This window comes from Pollicipes pollicipes, unplaced genomic scaffold (genome assembly GCF_011947565.3).
Source record: "Pollicipes pollicipes isolate AB1234 unplaced genomic scaffold, Ppol_2.1 Scaffold_1600;HRSCAF=1878_pilon_pilon_pilon, whole genome shotgun sequence".
NCBI lineage: Eukaryota > Metazoa > Arthropoda > Thecostraca > Pollicipedomorpha > Pollicipedidae > Pollicipes > Pollicipes pollicipes.
Genome location: NW_023595962.1, coordinates 5,686,629 through 5,707,611, shown reverse-complemented (window position 1 = coordinate 5,707,611; position 20,983 = coordinate 5,686,629). Strand labels below are relative to the sequence as shown.

Below are 20,983 nucleotides of genomic sequence, written 5' to 3'. Positions count from 1 at the left end.
CCCCCAGGGCACCCCATAACGGCCCCAGTGCGTCCCGTAACGTCCCCAGTACACCCATAGCACCCCTAGCACACCCCCGTAATGTCCCCAATACACCCCGTAAGGTCCCCAATGCACCCCACAACGTCCCCAGTACATCCTCATAACGTCCCCAGCACTTTCCCGTAATGTGCTCAGTACTCTCATAACGTCCCCATTGCGCCCCCATAACGTCCCCAGTGCACGCCCATAACGCACCCAGGACACCCCCATAACGTCCCCAGTGTGTGCCCTGCCGTGCCACTATTGAGAGCTGCTGCTGTTGTTGATCGCTTCGCGCAGTATCCACTGCACTGGTGGCCATTTCCTGAAGCGGACACTACGGCTCGTTAGAGCTGTTTTCTTGTTGTTTTGCATGTCCCTGCCAACCACTGTGTTGTAGTTGATACGGCAGGTGACATACGCGCGCTGTTAAAGGGCTAATGGGCTAATGTGACGGGCGAATACACTCTGTTAAAGGGCTGATGTGACGGGCGAATGGGCCAGCAAAGCCAGCGTCGATGGCGTAGCGTGTCGAACACTTGTCAATGACTCGTGAAAGGCTGCGTCAATGCATAGTCATTGTCACTGTCGCCACTTTTGCCATTTTGTATTGTCATTGTTCAGCGGGTAATGTTCATACATTGGCGTTAGCATTGGCATTGCATTGGCATTGGCTGGCCGGGAGTTCCCGTCTGGAGGGTGCGTGGGTGGAGGCGCGTATGTGGGGTTTTCTCGAGGCCGGGCGGGGCGGGGGACGGGGAGAGGCGCAGTGCAGATTATCTAACAGCACTGGTCAAAGCGTATGCAAAGCTTACGCACAAGTGTCCAGATCTGTTTCATGTGGGGATGCGACACCCGCGCCACCTCGGTGTGTCTTCGGCTACGTACATGCACGGCACGTGCGACAGAGAGCATTCGTGAAGTATTACTGACCCGTGCTTTGTCCTTTTCAGGAAGGGGTTCTGGATGGCGTGAGTACTTTGGGAGGTGGCAGGGGGGGGGGGGGAGGCGGGACCGCCCTTGTGGTCTTCTCCGTCTTGGCACTTGCTGGGAACCTGCTTCTTGTGTCTCACAGTGTCTAATGCCATTGATGGTCATTGATGGTCATTGATTGCCATTGATGGTCAGTGTATTTGGACTGTTGGCCCACTGATGACTCACAGTGTGTAGTATCCAGTCTATTGATGGCCATTCTCTGGCGCGTGTTCCACGGCTGCGGTTATGAGAGTTCTCTTGCGTTGCGTGTGCCTGCCGTCTGCAAGGGCGTGGCCGTCTCGGCACGCTGCCCATGCGCGCACGTTGCACGCTGTAAACGACTCATATCGGATACGAGTGATTCAGTAAGGCTAGCGTCGATGACGTATGGTCACCGCTTGCCAGCGACTTGTTTAATGCGATGTAGATAGACGATGAGTGCCACCGTCGCGGCCATGTTACTGACCGTCTCCTCCGTTTGCAGATCCTCTCGGGAGCGCAGGTAAGGTCGCATTTTTCCACGGGTGCCCATGGTTCAAGCAGCTGTGATGCAAACGTCTGGTCGTTTCAGTCGGTTTAGGTTCAACCCCGTCTGTCCCAGGTACAGACGTGGAGTCAGTGAGCCTTGCATCGATGCCAGGAGTCGGGGGAGTTGATCTGTGGTATAAGTTCGGAGGTCGTTTTACCCGCGTAATGAATGCAAGGTGCCATTATTGTGGCACAACACCTCAGTGACGTCATTTGCAGTCGGGTGATTGGGCTATTGGTGCTCAATGATGTCTGGCTGTTGGGTGTTCCCATATATAATAAGGATAGTTTGTTAACGATCAATGCCGACATCAGCAGGTTGATGGACGCCGCCTTACGTGTTAGCTCGTACATACATGTTATACATACATGTTAGTTCATACATACATCATGCATGTTAGTTTGCCTGTTCAAAGCCGGTGCCAGTAAGATACCAGTGACGTCATTTGTGAATGCTCGCTCTGCCGTTAGCTGCCGGCTGAGCGTCTTCCTCGTTTCAGCTTCAGGAATTTTTGAACGCGCTGCCACCAGGCATCATGGATGACAGCTGTCCCCAGCCACCTCGCCGGAACCACGCCCCCCCGCGGCGGTACGCACCTGGGGGAGGGAGGGGGGCACCGCCGGTTGGTTCGTCTTACGTCACAGGGGCGCAAGGTGGCAGTGCATCTCTCAGGGTGTACTGATTGTTGTGTCGGAGGTTCGTTTTTTCACATAAGACACGCTGTTTCGCCCCCTCGCCATCTCGCTCTGTCGCTCTCTTTCTCCCTCGCTCTCTCGCTCGCTCACTTTCTCTCTCGCTCTTTCTCGCTCTTTCTCGCTCCCTCGCTCTCTCGCTCACTCACTCGCTCTCTCTCGCGTGCAGTAGATAACCCAAAGCGTCCGATGGCGTCGTACTATGCCGTTTCTCCAGCGCGGTTGCGGTGGCCGCTTCGGGTGAAGTTCACACTTTCCTGTCTCAGTGCGTTGTCATGTCACAGTGCGTTGTCAGCACCAGTGTCACAGAGCTTTGCCAGCGCCGGTGGCGCAGTGCGCTTTCAGCGCCAGTGTCGTGGGGCTGGTGCGGCCTTTACCCAGTCCAACGTCTGAAAAACGTTGGAACGAGAAAAATAGAAAAAAAGGAAGAAGACACTGCTGGGCGACTTCCATGTCATCGACTCTGTTGCAGTGGTGCGCGGCCTCGGCACGGTGGAGGCCGACTCGGCGCCGGCGACCGACCAGCTGGCCGAGGAGATGGACAAGCTGCAGTTGCAGCCGGAGGCGGCGCCGCTGCCTCGCGCCGCCGACACCAGCCGCCCCGAGGTCAAGGTGGGTGTGGCCCGACCTGAGGTCAGGTGGCGCTGGGCCTGAGGAGCTACAGCAGGTAGCGTCAGTCTCTCGCTTCGGCTGGTCACCCGGCGTGTCAGCTGTCCGGCAGGCGTCCTCAGCGGGTGCCCCGTGTGCCCAGTCTCTGTGTCTGCGCCCACAGCCGGCGGTCGTGTTTTCAGTTTCTGTGCTCTCAGTGTCCGTGTCACCAACCTGTGTCTGCGCCCACAGCCGTCAGCTGTGGTCTTGGCCTTTCTTTTCTTGTCATCTGTGTTCTCGTTATCCGTGTTTTCAGTATCTATTTTCAATCTCGGTATTCTCAGTCTCTGTTCTTAATGGCCGTGTTCTCAGTCCCCGTGGTCTCAGTCTCCTTGTGTTCAGTGTCCGTGTTCTCAGTTTCCGTAGTCTTGGTCTCGGTGTTTTCAGTCGCCGTGTTTTCAGTCTCCATGTTCTCAGTCTCCGTGTTTTCAGTATCCGTATTCTCAGTCTCCGTGTTCTCAGTCTCTGTGTTCTCAGTCTCCGTGTTCTCAGACTCCGAGTTCTCGGTGTCCTCGTCACCAGCCTGTGTCTACGTCCACAGCTGGCCTACACCAACGCCAACAGTCTGTACCTGTTCGCGGCGACCGGAGAAGAGAACTTCCTTCTGGAGAACTACCGTTGTCTGGTCGGCATGGAGAACCTGGACGGCGACAAGTGAGTGAACCTTGACACGACGCCCTGACACAGACATTAGCCGAGGGGTTAGCGTGTCGGACTCCCACGCAGGGGGCGTAAGTTCGCATCCCGTTTGGGCCAGAGATTCGACTGTGGCTTGACGCGACGGACGGTGGAGGGGTGTGTTGGCGTCAGTGAGCTGCGTGGATAACGATGCTCTACGGGAACTGAGAGTATGCGCGCTATGGAGAGCAGTATTCCTCATCCTGGTGTTGGGTAGCATGGGCGCTACCGCGAAAACCTGTATCCATCGAGGGTTGTTGAGAGCATGTGTGGACATTGGTAGAACTGCATAGGCGTATGTTCATGAAGAGAGAGCCTGAGGGGCCATTCTCCGCTCCCAACGTCTTACCAACGCCTACGACAAACTCTCGTTACGACCGTGGCGAGCATTGGCGTCCACTTGAGATTTCACCACTCTTTTTCTGGGACAAACCAACGTACCTCCGCGAGGCTGTGCTGCTTTGCCGTCCATGTGGTGTCGTATCCCCCGTGAGCGGCTGGATGGCAGACGCCGTCGCTGCCCGCAACTGACACGGCCCACCTCACCCAGCGTGCTGCACGTGGCGGCCATGTTCCGCCGGTCGAAGGCCATGGCCAGCCTCCTGGAGGCCATATCGGGGGTGCCTCCTGAGCTGCGAGCCGCCATGATCAACAGTCCCAACGCCGACCGCCAGGTGGGTCATAGTTCTCACGTGGGCCGCCAGGTGGGTCATAGTTCTCACGTGGGCCGCGGGGTCTGTCACACGCCCACTGCGGGATATTTGGTGGGTCACAGCTCTACCGCTTAGCCTATTGCAGTGCTCCATTTCCGTATTGCAAGTCGGGGAACTGTTATCATCTTGACATATGATGTATGTATGTATAAAATCACGACAGTTCGGGCCAATATCGCCCTGCGTCTGGCACCAACGTGCCATGTCAGTTCTATTACGGCAGCGCCGCCGTATACCGGCCGGTTCTCTGTGACCACGTGAGCACACGTCACCAGCGGGACTCGACTGACCTCCGGCCCGGCCGTTCTCGCAGACGCCGCTGCACGTGGCCACGCTGGCCGGCGATGCCGCCTGTGCGGGCCTGCTCCTGGAGGCCGGCGCCCAGAGCCACCTGGTGGACCGGGCCGGAAACACGGCCCTCCACCTGGCGGCCCAGGTGGGCAGCGCCCCCGTGCTGCGCCTGCTGCTGCAGCGGCTGGGGGCCGACGGCAGCGCGCAGCGCATCCTGCAGCAGACCAATTACCAGGGTAGGTGGCAGACTAGCATACTGCAGCAAACCAACTACCAGGGTAGATGGCAGGCTGGCATACTGCAGCAGACCAATCACCAGGGTAGGTGGCAGGCTGCGGGCTGTGTCAGCTCTGTGGTATGAGATGAAGCTGGGGCTGGGAGCCCGGCGCCAGCGGCCTGGCGCTGGCGGCCGCGCTGGTCCCTGCCGTTCCGGTGATATGGTTGGTGCTCTTGGCCAGGTCGTCCTATCGGACCCAGGCCTGCTGAAGCCATTGTTCTGTTGTTGACTGATCTGACTTCATCTGACCTGAGTTGACCTCCTCTGACCTGAGTTAACCCCGTCTGACCTGATTAACGTCTGACCTGAGTTAACGTCAGATGACCTCAAATGGTCTGAGCTGGCCTGAGATAACCTTAGTTGACCTCAAGTGATCAAAGGTAACCTCAGCTGACCTGTGCTGACCTCAGGTGACCTCAGCTGACCTGAGCGGACCTCATTTGACCTAAGCTGACCTCAAGTGACCTCAGGTGACCCGAGCAGACTCAGGTGACCTCAGCTAACCTGAGCGGCTGGCCGGCAGGACTGAGCCCGCTGCACGTGGCCGTACAGGCCGGCCGGGCGGAGTCGGTGCGGCTGCTCTGCCAGGACGGCGCCGACGTGGCCGCCCCCGACGACACCGAGGGTCGCTCGCCACTGCACATGGCCGTGGAGGCGCGCAACCCGGACATGTGCCGCCTGCTGCTGGACAGGGTAGGCGGCCGGCGCGGCGCGGCTCCGTCGCACTAGCTGACGCAGCGTCCACGCAGCGCCGCTCGTGGTGGTCACGGTGTCACTGTCGATGATGTTGATGGTGGTGATGCGCTTGGCGATGCTGCTGATTGACGAGGCGCCAGGTGTCCTCGGGCTGGGCTGGCTATCCGTCCTGGGCTGGCTATCCGTCCTGGGCTGGCAGCTGGCAGATGGTGAATGTTTGTGCGTGCTCTGCTGCCGCAAATCACATCGTACACGTGCGTTGCTTTTTCGGCGTGCGCATATGGTGTGTTGTCTAACGCTGTTTGTGTTCCATCCTGAGATATTCTTATCCTGGCGCTGCACCACGTGCCATCGCCCGTGACCCTTGGCCAACGCTCTGACCCTGCGGTCCTCACCCCGCCCCTGATCCCGTGACTCTTCGCCCCGACCTTTCCACCCGTGACCCCTGGCCTTCCTCTGACCCGTCGACCCCGCCGGCAGGGCGCCGCCGTTGACGCGCTGACCTTCGCTGACGTCACGCCGCTGCACATCGCCTGCAAGCTGGGCGACCGCCGCCTGGTGGCGCTCCTGATAAGCGCCGGTGCCGACCCACGCCGCCAGAGCGTGGAGCGCCAGATCCCGGCCGGCTCGGGCACGGAGAGCGAGGAGGACGAGGCAGGCGAGAGGGAGACCGACGAGGCGGAGGAGAGCGCGCCGCGTCTGGACGCCTTCCTCTACGCCGAGATGGCCGGAGACTCGCAGGTTCGGCCGCCTTGGTGTCAGCCCTCGCTCTGTGGCTCTGGGAAGATGTGTGCCCACAGCCTCGGGTGGTGCGTGACCGTGACCGTGACTACGAATGTCTGACGAACCGTCGCTCTACCGTGACCGTGACTACGAATGTCTGACGAACCGTCGCTTGACCGTGACTGTGACCGTGACCTGTGCGTGACCGAGTCACGTGACTGCGGGGGTGGCCGTTTTTCATGGCGGACTCGCTCACATCTTGCTGTGGCGTTGTTCTCGAAAACGAAACGCGACCGTGGCGTCGCTGGTGACAATTAGCCGGCTGCTGGCCGGCGGCTCACGGGGCCGCCGTCTCGGCTCCGCTGCTGACGGCTCCGCTCGGCTCCGCTCGCCAGCTGGAGCAGATCCTGCTCGGGAGAGTGCGCGCCGCGGGCCCGGAGGTCGAGGCCGCCGCCGCCGCCGCGCCCGTCGCCGCCGCCGCCGCCGCCGCCGCGGTGCCGGCGGCCGTGGCCAAGAAGGGCGCCATGGACAGCGGCATGGACTCGGGCCTGGGCATCACGCAGGAGCTCACCTCCGCCTCGGACGTGGCGCCAGCGGCCGAGCCGCGCCCCCGCTCCCCAGGTGCGTCCTCTCCCCCTCCCCCCCCTCCCCCTCCCCCCCCCCGTCCGGAGGGTACGGGGAGGCGGGTCAGGACGGGCTCCATTGTGTGGACAGACCTCGCCGGGAGGACGACGGTATTGGCGGACCGATCCGCGGCTTTTCTCCTCGCTGAGGTGCGTTCCCTGTTTGAATTCTGCCCTGCCTTGAAACTGACACACCCGGTACCGTGTGCCGTGCTCCCTTCTCACCGACACATGTTCCCCTGTGTCAATGGCAGTGATGCAGCCCCCATGCTGTGCTGTGCTGTGCTGTACTGCCCCCGCTGGCACATGTCCCCTTGGCGTGTCTACCCCGCTGGGAGCCGTCCCCGTGGCGTGTCTACCCCGCTGGGAGCCGTCCCCGTGGCGTGTCTACCCCGCTGGGAGCCGTCCCCGTGGCGTGTCTACCCCGCTGGGAGCCGTTCCCGTAGCGTGTCTACCCCGCTGGGAGCCGTCCCCGTGGCGTGTCTACCCCGCTGGGAGCCGTCCCCGTGACGTGTCTACCCCGCTGGAGCCGTCCCCGTGGCGTGTCTACCCCGCTGGGAGCCGTCCCCGTGGCGTGTCTACCCCGCTGGGAGCCGTCCCCGTGGCGTGTCTACCCCGCTGGGAGCCGTCCCCGTGGCGTGTCTACCCCGCTGGGAGCCGTCCCCGTGGCGTGTCTACCCCGCTGGGAGCCGTCCCCGTGGCGTGTCTGCCCCGCTGACCGCGGTGTGCCGCCGTGTTATGTCCACCTTACATCATTGGTTGCCCCCGTGTTATGCCGGTAGCTCTGTGGTTTCTGCGCCGTGGTGACCTCGCGGGAGGTAACATTGCCCCTGTGCCAGGTCTGTCCGTGCTAACATCCCTGTTGCCCCTCCGTCATGGCCACTCCTACCCTCACTCACTGACAGCCATGTCGTCCATGTGTAGTCTCACTGACTGATCGGTTACTCCGTGCCATGTCTCGTGCCACTGGCAGCTCCGTTGCCATTGTCGCATGTGTCCTGCTGGTGGCTGTGTTGCCCCCGTGTCATGTGTGTCCCCGCCGGTGGCCGCGTTGCCCCTGACATCGCCGGCGGCGCAGGCTGCCTGCCGGAGTCTGCCGAGCGCCGGCTGGTCGCCATTCTGGACGGACCGGACAAGGCGTGGCGCGAGCTGGCCCAGGTGCTCGAGCTAGACGTCTCGGCGCTGGAGCAGCGGGCCAGCCCCACCGCCCATATACTGCGCTGCGTGAAGGTCAGTGTGACTTCGTGTGTCCTGTGAAAACTGTGAGCGTGTTGTTTGTGTGTGTGTGTGTGTGTGTGTGTGTGTGTGTGTGTGTGAAATGCAGTCATTTAGAATGACTTGGAATCATCAGACTGTGGTCGATTTGGATTTCGTTTTTTTTATAAGATGTGCAGTCTGTGAGATCGCGCTGGATTATGTGGCGCTAAGTGATCGAGCTGTCAATAATTCAGCACACAGTCATCTGTAACAATTCGCCAGAGGCGCTACTCCACGTGGGTCCTGCGTCATGAGTCGGTCAGTGACGGTTTACAAGTTTGATCGTTTTAAAGTTGGCGTGTGCAAGCATGAGAGCATAATAGGTTTTCAGACTATTCAGGAGTAGGATTGATCGATGCTGCTAAAAAGTGTGTGGTGCGGATCGTTTCACTGGTTGTTTGACAGTCTGTGATCATAGCATAGTCTGACGTCATCGCATGGTCTGACGTCGGGCGCGTTCGGTCGTGTTGCAGAAGTACGACAACCTGTCGTTGGAGTACCTGGCCAAGGTGCTGCAGATCCTGGGGCAAGACGAGGCGCACCGCATCGTGCGCGATCATGCCGGCCAGTAGTCGCCGACGACTTCACGTCCTATTGGCCGGCGGACGACCGCGGCGCGCGATTGGTGCATGGACGTGACGTCAGCAGCGCGTGAGCGGCTTCATTGGCAGACGCATGCGGCCGGCGCGCATGATAGGACGTGTGATGTGAGGTCTGAGGTTGCGTCACGCCGCCAGCTGTTTCGTGACGCGCTGGATTGGACCCGATGTCTGTGGCTCCGCCCACCGGCTGGCACTGGGAGGTGCGCACGTGAGCGAAGCTCTGTGGTCGACGTGGCGGGACTGGGTAGTTTGTGATTGAGGGGGAGATGGTCGTGTCCACACCCCCCCCCCTGACGGCGAGGCGCCCCGTGACCTATTGATGTGACAGCAGCCCGACCGGGCCCGTTCAAGTTAAAATCAAACGTTTAGTTAAGGCGTGTTCGTGCGTGTTTAGTTTAAGAAACGTAGTTGGTCATGTCGCGGCAGACGCCGCGGGCTCCGCCTCCCACTCGCCGCCGCCGGTCGCCGAGGCCCGCCTCGGCTCTCGTGCTGCGGCTGACGTGTCCGAAGTCAAGCCGCCGTATCGCATCGCCGAACGCGGTGGCTCGTCGCTGCCGCCGCCAGAGGTCGCGCTCCCGCCGGGCCGTCGCTGCGCTTGGGTGGCGGGATGGGGCTCTGGCTTTGGCGCTGAACGCTGCGGCAGTAGAGCGAGGCTGGCGCCGCGGCACCTCCAGGGAAGAGAGGAGGAGAAGGAGAAGGAGAAGGAGAGGGGGGGAGGGGGGGGGGGGCGGCGGCCGTTCATCGCTCGACGTTTCTCCGGCTCCCACTGGGTAGCTGACGGCCCTGAATGCCGAGTATCCACTTTAAAAAAAAATCCCGACGGAGGTTTTCACCACTTGTCGGTCCTGGCTCTTGTTGGCAGTCTAAACCGGTTACGTTTGTTAATTTGCACGTGTTCGTCGGCATTTTTCAGGTTATGGCGATCGTGAGCTCTGTTGGCGTTTTAGCGGAGTGACTCGTGTCGTCGTAGCCGTCCGTCCGCCCATGGCTGCGCCTCTGCACAGCCCTGTGTCGCGCGGATAAATGTAGTTGTGGAGAAGTGCGCCGACCTTGGCCGGTCTCTCGGACGGTGCCGAGATGTGACCGCCTTCGCTTTTGTCCTCGTGTGAACGGCCGTTTTCCATCGATGATAGTTGTCCCATTGTCACATTGGTGTTTGCAGACTGTGCTTTATTTGGCTCGGGGGGGGGGGGGGCGGTTTGGCTAGCGCCGTTTATTTTAGCGCCGTTTATTTTCTCAAACACCTCCGGCGGAACAGTGCGGTTGAGTCCACAATCTTACGAAAACAACCTGAAAACATACACCTTTTATCCCATAGGCCAGCAGAATACCGGGAACTGTAGAATGTCTACCAAAATTGCGGGTCACAGCGGCAGCTGAGCGCTTGTGCAGCCGAGCGCACCTCGTCGCTGTGCAACGCCGCTAGGTCCTTAGGTGGCGTCACCTGTCCCGCGGGCTGGCAGTGCTCGATGGAGCCGACCGGCGCCACCATCGAGCCACTCGGACTCCGGCGCAAAATCCTGACGGCGGGTGCTCTAACGGGAGAGAAACGGATCCGCGCCGCCGGCCGGCTGACGGCGCCGGCGCTCAGACGCAGAAGCGCTGACGGCTCAGACGCCAGAGGCGCTGACGGCTCAGAGGCCGAACCACGCGGTGGTGGTGTTGCCAGTTCTGACGGGTTCGCTTCGCGTGGTAGACCAGCCCCCAGCGACGGGGCGGGATGCGCACGGCGAAGCGCTACTGTTGTCACGCGCGCGTCTCGTTCGTCGCCGCGGCCCGGGCGGGGCTGGTGGAGCAGCGCTGTGAGTGTTTGCAAGTGCGCGTGATGAGTAGGTTTAGTGTTGGCCGTCGGTGGCCCGGCCGCGGCTGCGCCGGCCACCTAAGGTCTCGTCGTGCCGCGTGTGCCGTTGGACACGTGACGACCTGTGGCGCGCCCGTATCGGCTAATACACGTTCTCGTACACGAATCTGTTCTCACCGGAGTGAAGCACACGCCTTCGCTCATCGCGGGCCTCGTCACGGCACGTTCTCGTACACGAGCCTGTTCTCGCCGGAGTGAGGCACACGGTCGCGTTCATCGCGAGCCGCATCAAGCGAGGACACGGCGTGATGAGACCAAAACATGAGGCAAAGCGCCGATCATGGGAATGATTCAATCGTGTAACGCTAGTCTGATGACACCTTTGACGGCACCATGTGAGCACCTTTCCCACGCCGATTGTTCTGTGCTGATCACACCGCTCGCCGAAGTGAATGCAATCCCCTGGGGTGACCTGTCAGACTTCCCCTAAGGCTATAGCTCACTCGACGTTAGTCTGATAAAAGGAGCAATTTCAGAGCTCTACTTGAGGTATAAGCTTTCTCTTGATCATGTGCCCGCTGAAATATTGATCTAGCTTGCGAGTTGTCTGGCAGATGCGATTATTTACGTGTAAGCATCGCGTAACAACAAGTTCCAACCTGACGTAAAGTTCCAAAGCCTCTCCGGGCGCGCGCGCTCTCCTTCACAATAGTCTGCCCGGTCGCGATGCATGGCAACCACCGCTCATCAGCTGCGCCGTCATCCTGCCGTGCCCCCAGAGCCCCGATCTCCGGCATCGGCTGCCGGGCCCCCAGAGCCCCGATCTCAAGTACAGCAAGCCACCGACAACACACTCCGTGTGAGCACTCCGTGTGACTGTCTTCTGGAAAGCCCCACGGAAAAAAAGGCTTGTGATGACGTCGGGGGATAAGTAAAAAAGGTCACAGCCAGGGAGTTTAACGCATAAAACAAACCGCACAACACGTAAAACACTACCAAAACCAAATGCTGGCAACGCGGGCTGCATTGAGCTTTCGACAAAAAAGCTTGTGATGGTTATACCGTTCTAATTTTTGGACAAAGGGAAGGCGATCGGCATGACAGAAGAGCCCAAAGAACGGTTCTCCAGATGTGTCGGTAAAAAGCGCGCAGGCACACCATATGTAGCTCTCCGGCAATCGTTCACCCATGACAGTCCAAGAGCTATCTGGAAGTTCAAGCGCGGCTAAGTAAGACTCTCAAGCGCAGCTAAGTGAGACTTTCAAGCGCGGCTAAGTGTCTCAGGCGCGGCTAAGTGAGACACAAGCGCAGCTAGGGGTCTCGAGCGCAGATAAGGTTCTCAACCGCGGCTAAGTGCCCTTAGAAACAACTCGAGCCGATGCTCCTCGCAGTTGTGCTCCGACAGCAGGTTTCCTGGACCCGCCCCTGCAGTCGGGCGCCAGGACTGGTCGAATGACATCACGCTCTACGAGGCCGCGCCTGCCTCGTGCGGTGCGAAGCCTTTGCACGGGGATTCACTCATGCATCGAATTGAACCCATGGCTTGTCGCACTCAGCCTTGTTACCGACTTTGGCTTGAGTCAGAGTCAAGCCTGCAGTCAGCTAGAATCTGGTACGTGGCCGAAGAAAGCTTAGATACATGGATGCGCACGTATTTTGGGGTTCCCGCAAAGGTGGCGCTCTGTGCAACAAAATTTGGTGATCTCCTTGACAATTATGAGGTAAAGGTGCGCCTTAAGACGGGGGCAGGGCGGCAGGGGGAGGAGGCAGAGGGGGCAGTTGCCTCTCCCCTGTCGGCGGGCGGCGGACAAGCGGCGGCTTTTCTCCCTTCAGCGTTTTTGGGAGGCTCCGTATCCCCTAACTAAGAAAGCTGCAACTGTCGGTGGATTACCAAAATTCAGATAAACGAGGCCCCATAACTGAGCTAGAGAGTAATAATCGGGTTCAAAATATTATTTCCTACATGAAGAAGCGCTTTGTTTGTGTCAAGAGGCCTCCTTTATGAAGGGGGGTGTCCCATACCATAGATCAGCAGGCCCAATGGTGTGTCAAGGAGGCACCTCGATGAATGAGGTGGCCCATACTATAGATCAGTAGGTCCAATGGTGTGTCAGGGAGGCACCTCCATGAATGAGGTGGCCCATACTATAGATCAGTATGCCCAATGGTGTGTCAAGGCGGCCCCTTTATGAATGAGGTGGTCCATACTATAGATCGTTTGGCCCAGTGGTGTGTCAAGGCGGCCCCCTTTATGAATGAGGTGGTCCATACTATAGATCATTTGGCCCAGTGGTGTGTGTCAGGGAGGCACCTCCATGAATGAGGTGGCCCATACTATAGATCAGTAGGCCCAATGGTGTGTCAGAGAGGCACCTCCATGAATGAGGTGGCCCACACTATAGATCAGTAGGCCCAATGGTGTGCCAGGGAGGCACCTCCATGAATGAGGTGGCCTATACTATAGATCAGTTGGCCCAGTGGTGTGTCAGGGAGGTCCCTTTGCTGGCTGGGGATGCACCTTGTATGAAGAAGGGGCCCCATGTTCTGGGTTATGAGGAGCTCTTTATGTTCAGCATTCCTCACTTATGGAGCAGGAAGTCCCTTTTCGTGTGTCAGATGGCCACAAATCCGGATCAGAATGCTCGGTCATGAGATAACGATGCCGCTTGGCTGAATTTGCGGACCCCTTGGTGGATTGGATAATTCCTGTTCTGGATTAAGCGGCCCTTATATGCGTCATGGGAGCCTTTCCGGAACAAGAGGTCCTGTTTTGGGGAAGCAAGACAATGGGCTAGATAATCAGAAAATTCTTATTCGGATTTTATGTTTGTCGACATTTATATATTCGGATATAAGGCGCATCACGCCCTCGCTACCCCTGCCCTCGAGCACGACACTGTCCAGGAGACCCCTTGTGAGGAGGCCCCATTTCGTTCAGGAGGCTCCATGCGAGGAGGCCCCATTTCGTTTAGGAGGCCCCCTGAAAAAATCCCGCCTCGACAGCTCAACATCCGTCCCTAATGCCGTCCCTGCCAGAAGGTCACTTTGTTCGTGACCGCTGACGCTCGCACGCCTGCAGGCAGTGAGTGCCATTCGCTAGACGTGCAAAACACAATGCGAAGGAAGGACTGCGAATATAAACAGCGCTGTGGTGATCCCCCTCCCCACCCTGCTTCCTTGGATGGCATACGTGAGTATATTTGGAGCAGTATCGTCCGACCCGAGCTAAGCAGCCCCTCAGCAGTGCTTCGAGAAGGACATTTACTAAAAGCGTGTCGAGTATTAAGCTATCTGTTTGCAATAACTGTCTTGCGGGAAAACCTGTGTGATAAGGTTAATTTTGAATTTTTTGGCAACAGCATCGACTGATGACATGCAAGAGCTCCCTTGCCTCCAATGCGCCGTGGTTCTTGCAAAAATATGCACCCACACAGCTGAACAAATGAGGAAATTCAATATGGGCTATTAACAATCATTAACTCGAAAAGGTCTTATCTCAATATATCTTAATATCCAACCTTACACGAACTCGGAGCTTTATGTACACAGTTAAATCAGATGTGAAATAAAACTGTACTTGAAGGCAGTAATTTTCTTGAACCACACCGTGCATCGCATAAATATGGCCTCTTGCCTAGATTTAGAATGATTCAAAGATCTTCCAAGGTGCAACGGCTTCTAAGGCTTCTGGTGAGTATTTGTGGATTTTGCAGTTTTGAAAAGCGTAAGGGCATCGTCGTTCTGGTGGTACAGCAAATCATGGGGAAAATATGCCCTTTTTCTGCGTGCCGCGTCGCACACTGCACATGCAAACATGCCCCATTGGTGTAACATGAACAATACAAACTTGGCAAGTTGCCAACAATCGTCAAAGTGGTAAACGAGAACGGGGTTTCTATGTCGACAACTCGAGGTCGTAGCAAAACAAAATCAGCGCGCGGTATTGAAGGTTTCTGCCTCCGTTTGCTGAGCAAGACATGGTTTACGGTTATCATGTCATTATGTGGCATATAACGAAACTATATCGACATGTTAGGAGAGTCGAGCCCCTGCTTAGTTTTTGATAAGCCAGCGAATGAGCATGGCATTTTGCACAGATGAAAACGGAAAAGTTGGTGGCGACGGACGTATTGGCCGATTGCGACCAGAGTATTGTGACATTATCACGTTATTTGGATGAACATGGGACACAGTGACCTGGGATTTACGCGTGTCAATCTTACAACCCCAGCTTGCTCGGCTTATGCTGCAGGGTACATTCCAAAATGTTTTAGAGAACGCCACATTTGTCACCTCCAGGACGATTGCTGGCGTCGCTATGTGTCTGACGGTGTTGGGTTTTTATTTCTGAGGTTTGCGACTGCTCGCGTCCATTAATTTCTTACGTAATTTTCGTCGCTGCTCTATTCTAAATGTGGGTTGAACATCTCTAAACGGACACGAGTTGGACATGTCTATACAGAATGCTGGGCCCATTTCGTTGCATAATGTGCGTTCACGGATTCTCAATATATACGCAGGGCTCATCAAAATTCTGATCAGGTTCACAAGCGTTATCAGCTTACAAATAATTCACTAAACCATTGCAAAGTGAAGAGCGCCGGTGGCTTATTCGGTGCAGTCACTGAACGCCTGGCTTCCTCAGCTTATTTACTTCAGAATACAAACAGAATTGCATCTTTCGGTGGCTTCTGACTGCTGCTGAGATCTTCAAATATGCAGCGAATAATAAAACGAAGTAAGAAATGTCTCTCGAATTCGACTGGGGCACATCCGGCGATATCTTCAGCGGGGGTGAGGGGTGGGCGGGAAGAGTGGGGGCATTTCACCACCAGCGGGCCTTTGTCAACCCTGCCCCCCCCCCCCTCCATAAGCAAGACTCTGGCTGCGTACCTGTGACAGAGTGATTTGCAGACAATACATGCACCTGCACGGTGCGGCTGGTCTCTGGTCGTTATCTGCACGGTGCGGCTGGTTTCAGGTCGTTATCTGCACGGTGCGGCTGGTTTCAGGTCGTTATCTGCTCGGGTCACTGAGACGCGACATCAGTCCTGAAAAAAACTCCCAGACTGCAGAATTTCCCATTAGCGCATGAGTGCACGTACACCTCACCGCGCGTCGACTGACACCTTTGCGTGCCCAAGTATTCGTTCCAAATATCCCGAGTATCCGTTCTGTTCTGCGTAAAAATGTGTGGGTGCGGCTTCACTGAGAGTTTTTTTTTTGCGCACAGTTTCCCGCCAAGCGTCTCGGCGGCTTTCGTTTGCAAGAGTTGTGTTTCCAGTTTTAACACGCGCTCAGCGTATCAACGCCAAATTCTGAATAGATGTAGAGAATTGAATAGCGGATCGTTCCGTGCCAATAATTTAGCTGTGTGCTGTAAGGTCACTGACCCGCAACAGGCCAAAGTCAGGTCATGGATTCAGCGATGTCAATTGCCACGGAATTGTTCAATCTGACGCAACAGGAGAGTGTTAGATGAATCTAAACATCTCTGAGATATTTTGTCAGTAAAAAAAAGACAGTACAAAATAAACAAAGTCCGCTGACCTAGGTTCAGTTACGAAGGTCAGACCTAGGTCAAACCAGCCTGTTTTATTACCTTAGGGCTTGCTGTAGGGGTAGTTTCTGGTGTTTATTTTGAATTTACTGGTAACAGGAACCACATTACACATCTTCCATTTACTCTTAAAGGTCAGAATAGGTCACTGACCTAAAATGACCCAGGTTTACATTTCATTTTTAGGAACATACTGCCCGGAGAAATCTTTGTCGCTTATTTAAATGAAAAATTAAAAGCAGGCTTGTATGATTTTGGTCACCACGGCCTTCATAACCTCAAATAAGAGGTTGTGAACCTCTGAAGGTCAAAACCTCGCTGACCTTAAATGAGCATGAAGCATTTTGCTTAGAACAGGTATCTGTCGTCTGGGGTCACTTTTGAGATCAGCCTGGCGTTTGTCCTTGCTCGACCCTATTTAACCCGAAGATTATGCCCTAGCAACCTCAGACTTTAACCTAAGTATGTTCACATACAGGCCAACACACCGAATTTTGTGTCTCTAGCTCTCTTAGTTTCTGAGATCTCAAGGGGTCAAATCGACCCCCACCTGAGCGAAGAGTATCCAACCGGCCACCCGGGTGTGTGTTAAGCCAATGGAGCAGCGTCGCATACGCTAACGATGCCCTGCCGGTCGGACCCGGTCAAAAACGAGGTGCAATGATGCACCTTTGCTGGCCCAGCCGTACGCCAGAGGTCGTGTAGCCAGCTGGCGCCGTCGCCGAGCCGCAGTTCTATTCAGGTCTGTCATACGGACAGACCAAGGGACGAAAATAGAGAGGTTCAGAATATAAAGAGAAAAAATATTTAAAAGGAAAATGCAAAATAACATAACTACGATACTAATTATAAAAAGAAACGAAACACGTTCAGAAAAGACGGACATAAAAAGCTTCAAATGTAAGGAATGCATCGCAGAACCATTTTCAGTCTTAGCTATCCATCATTCTTAGTTGCTGTTCGAATGATGTGGTAAAAGCTAGATAACAGTTATTTATGAGGACCTAAAAATATTATTCGAAATGTGCATGCTGTTAGCGTGAAAGCAAGAGCGCTTTGGGAACACTTTCAATATTTCAGTGTTTGTTTGTTTCAAATATTCGAACACTGATTTCGGTGTTGAAATATTCGCCGAAGTTCAATATTCGTTGGGACACGCACATGCTCTGAAACTGAATGTTCAGTTCTACCAGCCACTGCACCATTCCAATTTGTACAGCCAGCCAGCCAGTGAGCGAACATTTCATGTCACCATCCCCCACGCCGCCATTTATTAAAACCTGACCCGTGGGCACCCCTTTTGACCTTCGCCGTTTCGACGTAATGACCTTTTGGTACGTCGCCATTTTGTAGTTCACCATTTAGCCGTTTGCTTATTTGTCATGGCGTGTTTCACGTGTGCTATAGTGCCAGTAGTGATGCATGCTGTAGGGAAATGAGGGACACTTTCCTGAAGCACGGACTATGCTGAAAGCCTTCTGGTCGCCACGGATAGACATGAATACGGCATGTCTCGAGATGTATTGTCGCTCATAGGCGCAGCTACAGACGTCCAGCACCGAAGAGGTAGTATAGATGCTACTACACCTTCAACTCAGTTACACTCCCACACGCTTCACACCGAAGCTGAAGGTGCCGCGGCAGACCGACGAACCCGTCGCGAATACGTTGCCGAGCTGTAAGCGAGGTTCGAACGAATACAATGGAAACCAGAACCGGACAAATGTGTTGTAAGTGCCGCAGATAACCCTGCACTAGCGACAACGAATTTACACGGTCACACTCATCCCGCAAGATTACGAGCATTATTGCATCATCATCATCATCATCATCACCACAATTAACAAAATATGTTATGTGGTATGGTGAGCGATTTATGTTGCCGGCCGATAGTGCCTCGACAGTAACACCGTATGCGCATGGTTGCACATCTCTGCATGAAAAAAGCATTTCAACTTGAACGCCGTAATTCCGCACGCCGCCGCCGCCGCCGTCCCGCCGGGCTTGAGTGCGACATTTTTGGGCGTCGGCCGAATGGAATGGAATCGCTCATCGGACAGTTGTGTTTTACTGGCGACCGGTACCCTATACGAGCGCTGTTGAATACACAGTCGCTCTGTTCGAATGGAATTGCAAACATTTTCCCGGGTCACCATATTCTGGCCGTCACATCACGTTCAACGTCCGCAACAGGTAGCGACGCGGCTTAAAATGCTCCAAGTCGCGCGCGACGGATGAGACAACGTGCGCACGATGCCATGATAGGAGCGCTAACGGCTGACAACGTAAAACGCGCACTCGCCAACATGACCTTTTCGTTAAAATTACATCTTCATCGCTCTTTTTCCAATCTTGACAGCGCGTTGCTAACTGCGGCCGGCCGGCAGCGACCACCACTGGACAGCGTGTCCGGCGTACGGCGGCCTGGAAAAAGCGCTGATGAACGCGCGCAGAGATCGCGATAGCGCCGCTGCTAGCGACTATCACTGGCCGGTACAACGCGCTTGTCCGACGACGGAACCCATTTAATTCGGTCGGCCGACGACAGCGTCTCACTCAATGCCCGTGGGCCGGCCACAACGGCAAACTTACGGCGTCTAATTCAAAAGGTCTCTAGTCGTGCCCAGGAGGTGGGACCATCTCCACGCGATGTCGTTGTGGGATGGCCCCCGGCCGGTAAAGTAAACTGCCCATGGGCCGTAATGACCTATTTGCATAATTCACCCTTGAAAACGCATGACGCCCTCGCGGCGGGTCAGCTAGATATCTCAGTAAACACTAGATCATGCATCGTATTCATCAGAGCGCTAACCCATAAGTACACAAGGAGGTAGCAGTCCCGCAGCGCCCCACAAAGTAAGCAACGAACAGCAGTAACGCTTGCATAGTATTGGCTTTGTATCATCATCACCCAAACGCAATACATGGAAAATGGCGACGTCTTCTAAAAGTGGCAGATAAGTCCTATAAGCTCGCCAAGATCATAATTTCTGAATCCGAAGCGGCGTCCGCTTACGGGATGTGTTCACTAGAATCCTGCTCCTTCAAGAATCGAGGGGTAATCCTCCGCAGACCAACTGCTGCAGCCTTCAGCGGCGAGCGACGCCGGACAAGCCCTGACGCTCGGGAGGCGACAGGAGCCGACAGTCCAGCTGCCTGCTTGCCTCTCAGCACCCGGTCGCCCTGTGCGCCTTGAGCGTCTTCTTAAAGCGGAACATCTCGCCGCAAGTCCGGCAACCGAACCTCTTCTTTGCCGCATGCACGCGGCCATGAACGGCCAGTGTGCCGCGGCTTTTGAACTTCTTCCCGCACGCGTCGCAGCCGAAGAGCCTGTCGCCGACGTGCGTGAGCACGTGGTTGGCCAGGTGGTCACGCCGGCCAAACGTCTTGTCACACGTCTTGCAGCTGAAGGGCTTCACGCTCGCATGCGAGTGCATGTGCGCGGTCAGGTGGTCGCGGCGGATGTACGTCTTGCCGCACGTATCACAGCCCAGTGGCTTCTGGTCCACGTGTGTCCACGCGTGCAGTAAAAGCGCCGCTTTCCTGCCGAAGGACTTGCTGCACACGGCGCAATCGAAAAGCTTCTCGCCCGTGTGCGTGCGCGCGTGCAGGGTCATGGTGCACTTCTGACTGAAGCGCAGGCCACAGAGCTCGCACGCGTACGGTTTGCCCGTGTGGATACGCATGTGCAGGGTCAGACTGGCCTGCGTCTTGAAGGCCTTGTCGCAGTGTGAACAGGCGAACGGACTTTCGTCGGAATGCTTCCGCGTGTGCACCGTCAGGTACGACTTGGACTTGAACGACTTGTCGCACAGCGTGCAGGCGAACGGACGGACCACTGAGTGCGACTCCAGGTGTAGCAGAAGCTGCCCCCGCCGGAGGAAGGTCTTGCCGCACAGCTGACACGGATGCCTCGGTCCAGCGCTGCGTCTCTCCGACCCTGCCGTCCCGCCCCAGTTCGAGCCGCCGGCCGCCTGGGTCTCCTGGGCGGTCTCCTGGTCTCCGCGGTCTGCTCTGCAGTGGCACTCGACATCAGGCGGGACACAGGCCTTGGAGGCGGTCGTCACACGCTGGCGCTGGTGGTCGCTGCTGACGTGGAGGTCAAGGTCGTCCCGATTCGAGCAAGGGGCACTGAGCGGGGTCCGCTGGCACGAGGCGCGTTGAGCGCGGGGGGGCCGCTGGAACACGAGGGCGCAGTTGAGCGCGGGGGCCGCTGGAACACGAGGGCGCGTTGAGCGCGGGGGCCCGGAACACGAGGCATGCCGCTGGAGTTCGCAGTGGCATGACATACATCTTTCTGCCGTCTGTCCGTCTGTCACACGGACAGAAGACAGACAGACAGACAGACAGACAGACAGCACAGACAGACAGACAGACAGACAGACAGACAGACAGACAGACAGACAGACAGACAGACAGACAGACAGACAGACAGACAGACAGACAGACAACAGACAGACAGACAGACAAACAGACAGACAGACAGACAGACAGACAGACAGACAGACAGACAGACAGACATACTGACCGGCTGACTTCGCAAACTGCGTGCATACACCCGGTCATTTTCAAGGAGATTAACATCCAGCGGTCTGCGGAAACGGGACTCACGGCGAACAGACATCTATGGGACGTTTGTTAATGACTCTTACTAAAATGCCGCCATGTGCGATATCCGTGGGCATGTACATCAGGGTTGCGTTGCACACCCAGTTGCTGCGTATGCCCCGTTCCCATTACAAGGCGCATAAGTTGAGGGATTTCAAGACCCTTTTCAAATTATGCGTACAACAGTGATTGTCATGAGCACGGTTTGCACATCATCATGAATAATGCAACGCGCAATATGACACCAAGGATTAGAACATACCCAATTCGGCCTCTTCTTCTACTTTGA

General features: G+C 56.3%; 3 protein-coding genes across 3 annotated transcripts in view; 2 read left to right on the top strand and 1 right to left on the bottom strand.

The window, feature by feature from the left end:
• The window catches only part of LOC119093086 (nuclear factor NF-kappa-B p100 subunit), a 44,425-nt gene extending 38,021 nt beyond the window's left edge, over nt 1–6,404 (top strand). The window contains exons 18-26 of the mRNA XM_037215977.1: nt 975–992; nt 1,481–1,498; nt 2,025–2,113; nt 3,358–3,519; nt 4,094–4,217; nt 4,642–4,692; nt 5,413–5,517; nt 6,001–6,261; nt 6,321–6,404. Coding sequence (XP_037071872.1) covers nt 975–992; nt 1,481–1,498; nt 2,025–2,113; nt 3,358–3,519; nt 4,094–4,217; nt 4,642–4,692; nt 5,413–5,517; nt 6,001–6,261; nt 6,321–6,404 — 912 coding nt within the window. The remainder of the gene's footprint in view (nt 1–974; nt 993–1,480; nt 1,499–2,024; nt 2,114–3,357; nt 3,520–4,093; nt 4,218–4,641; nt 4,693–5,412; nt 5,518–6,000; nt 6,262–6,320) is intronic.
• Nucleotides 6,405–6,727: 323 nt separating this feature from the next.
• LOC119090544 (uncharacterized) lies at nt 6,728–10,692 on the top strand. The gene is made up of 3 exons (XM_037213369.1): nt 6,728–6,864; nt 7,945–8,096; nt 8,597–10,692. Exons 1-3 carry the CDS (start codon nt 6,768–6,770, stop codon nt 8,693–8,695), a joined length of 348 nt encoding a protein of 115 aa, XP_037069264.1. The 5' UTR covers nt 6,728–6,767; the 3' UTR covers nt 8,696–10,692.
• Nucleotides 10,693–19,168: 8,476 nt separating this feature from the next.
• LOC119093076 (gastrula zinc finger protein xLCGF3.1) lies at nt 19,169–20,710 on the bottom strand. Its single transcript, XM_037215967.1, has 2 exons — nt 20,698–20,710; nt 19,169–20,299 (listed from the first exon to the last, which is right to left on the bottom strand). The coding sequence occupies exons 1-2, from the start codon at nt 20,708–20,710 to the stop codon at nt 19,254–19,256; spliced, it is 1,059 nt and encodes a 352-aa protein (XP_037071862.1). The 3' UTR covers nt 19,169–19,253.
• Between the last annotated feature and the right edge of the window lie 273 nt (nt 20,711–20,983).

What these genes read in the sequence shown, in the direction of transcription:
- LOC119090544 (XM_037213369.1), top strand. Translation starts at nt 6,768, where the DNA reads ATGGACAGCGGCATGGACTCGGGCCTGGGCATCACGCAGGAGCTCACC. An exon ending in GCCGCGCCCCCGCTCCCCAG is followed by an intron (nt 6,865 to 7,944) that starts GTGCGTCCTCTC and finishes CCGGCGGCGCAG; the next exon opens with GCTGCCTGCCGGAGTCTGCC. An exon ending in ATATACTGCGCTGCGTGAAG is followed by an intron (nt 8,097 to 8,596) that starts GTCAGTGTGACT and finishes GTCGTGTTGCAG; the next exon opens with AAGTACGACAACCTGTCGTT.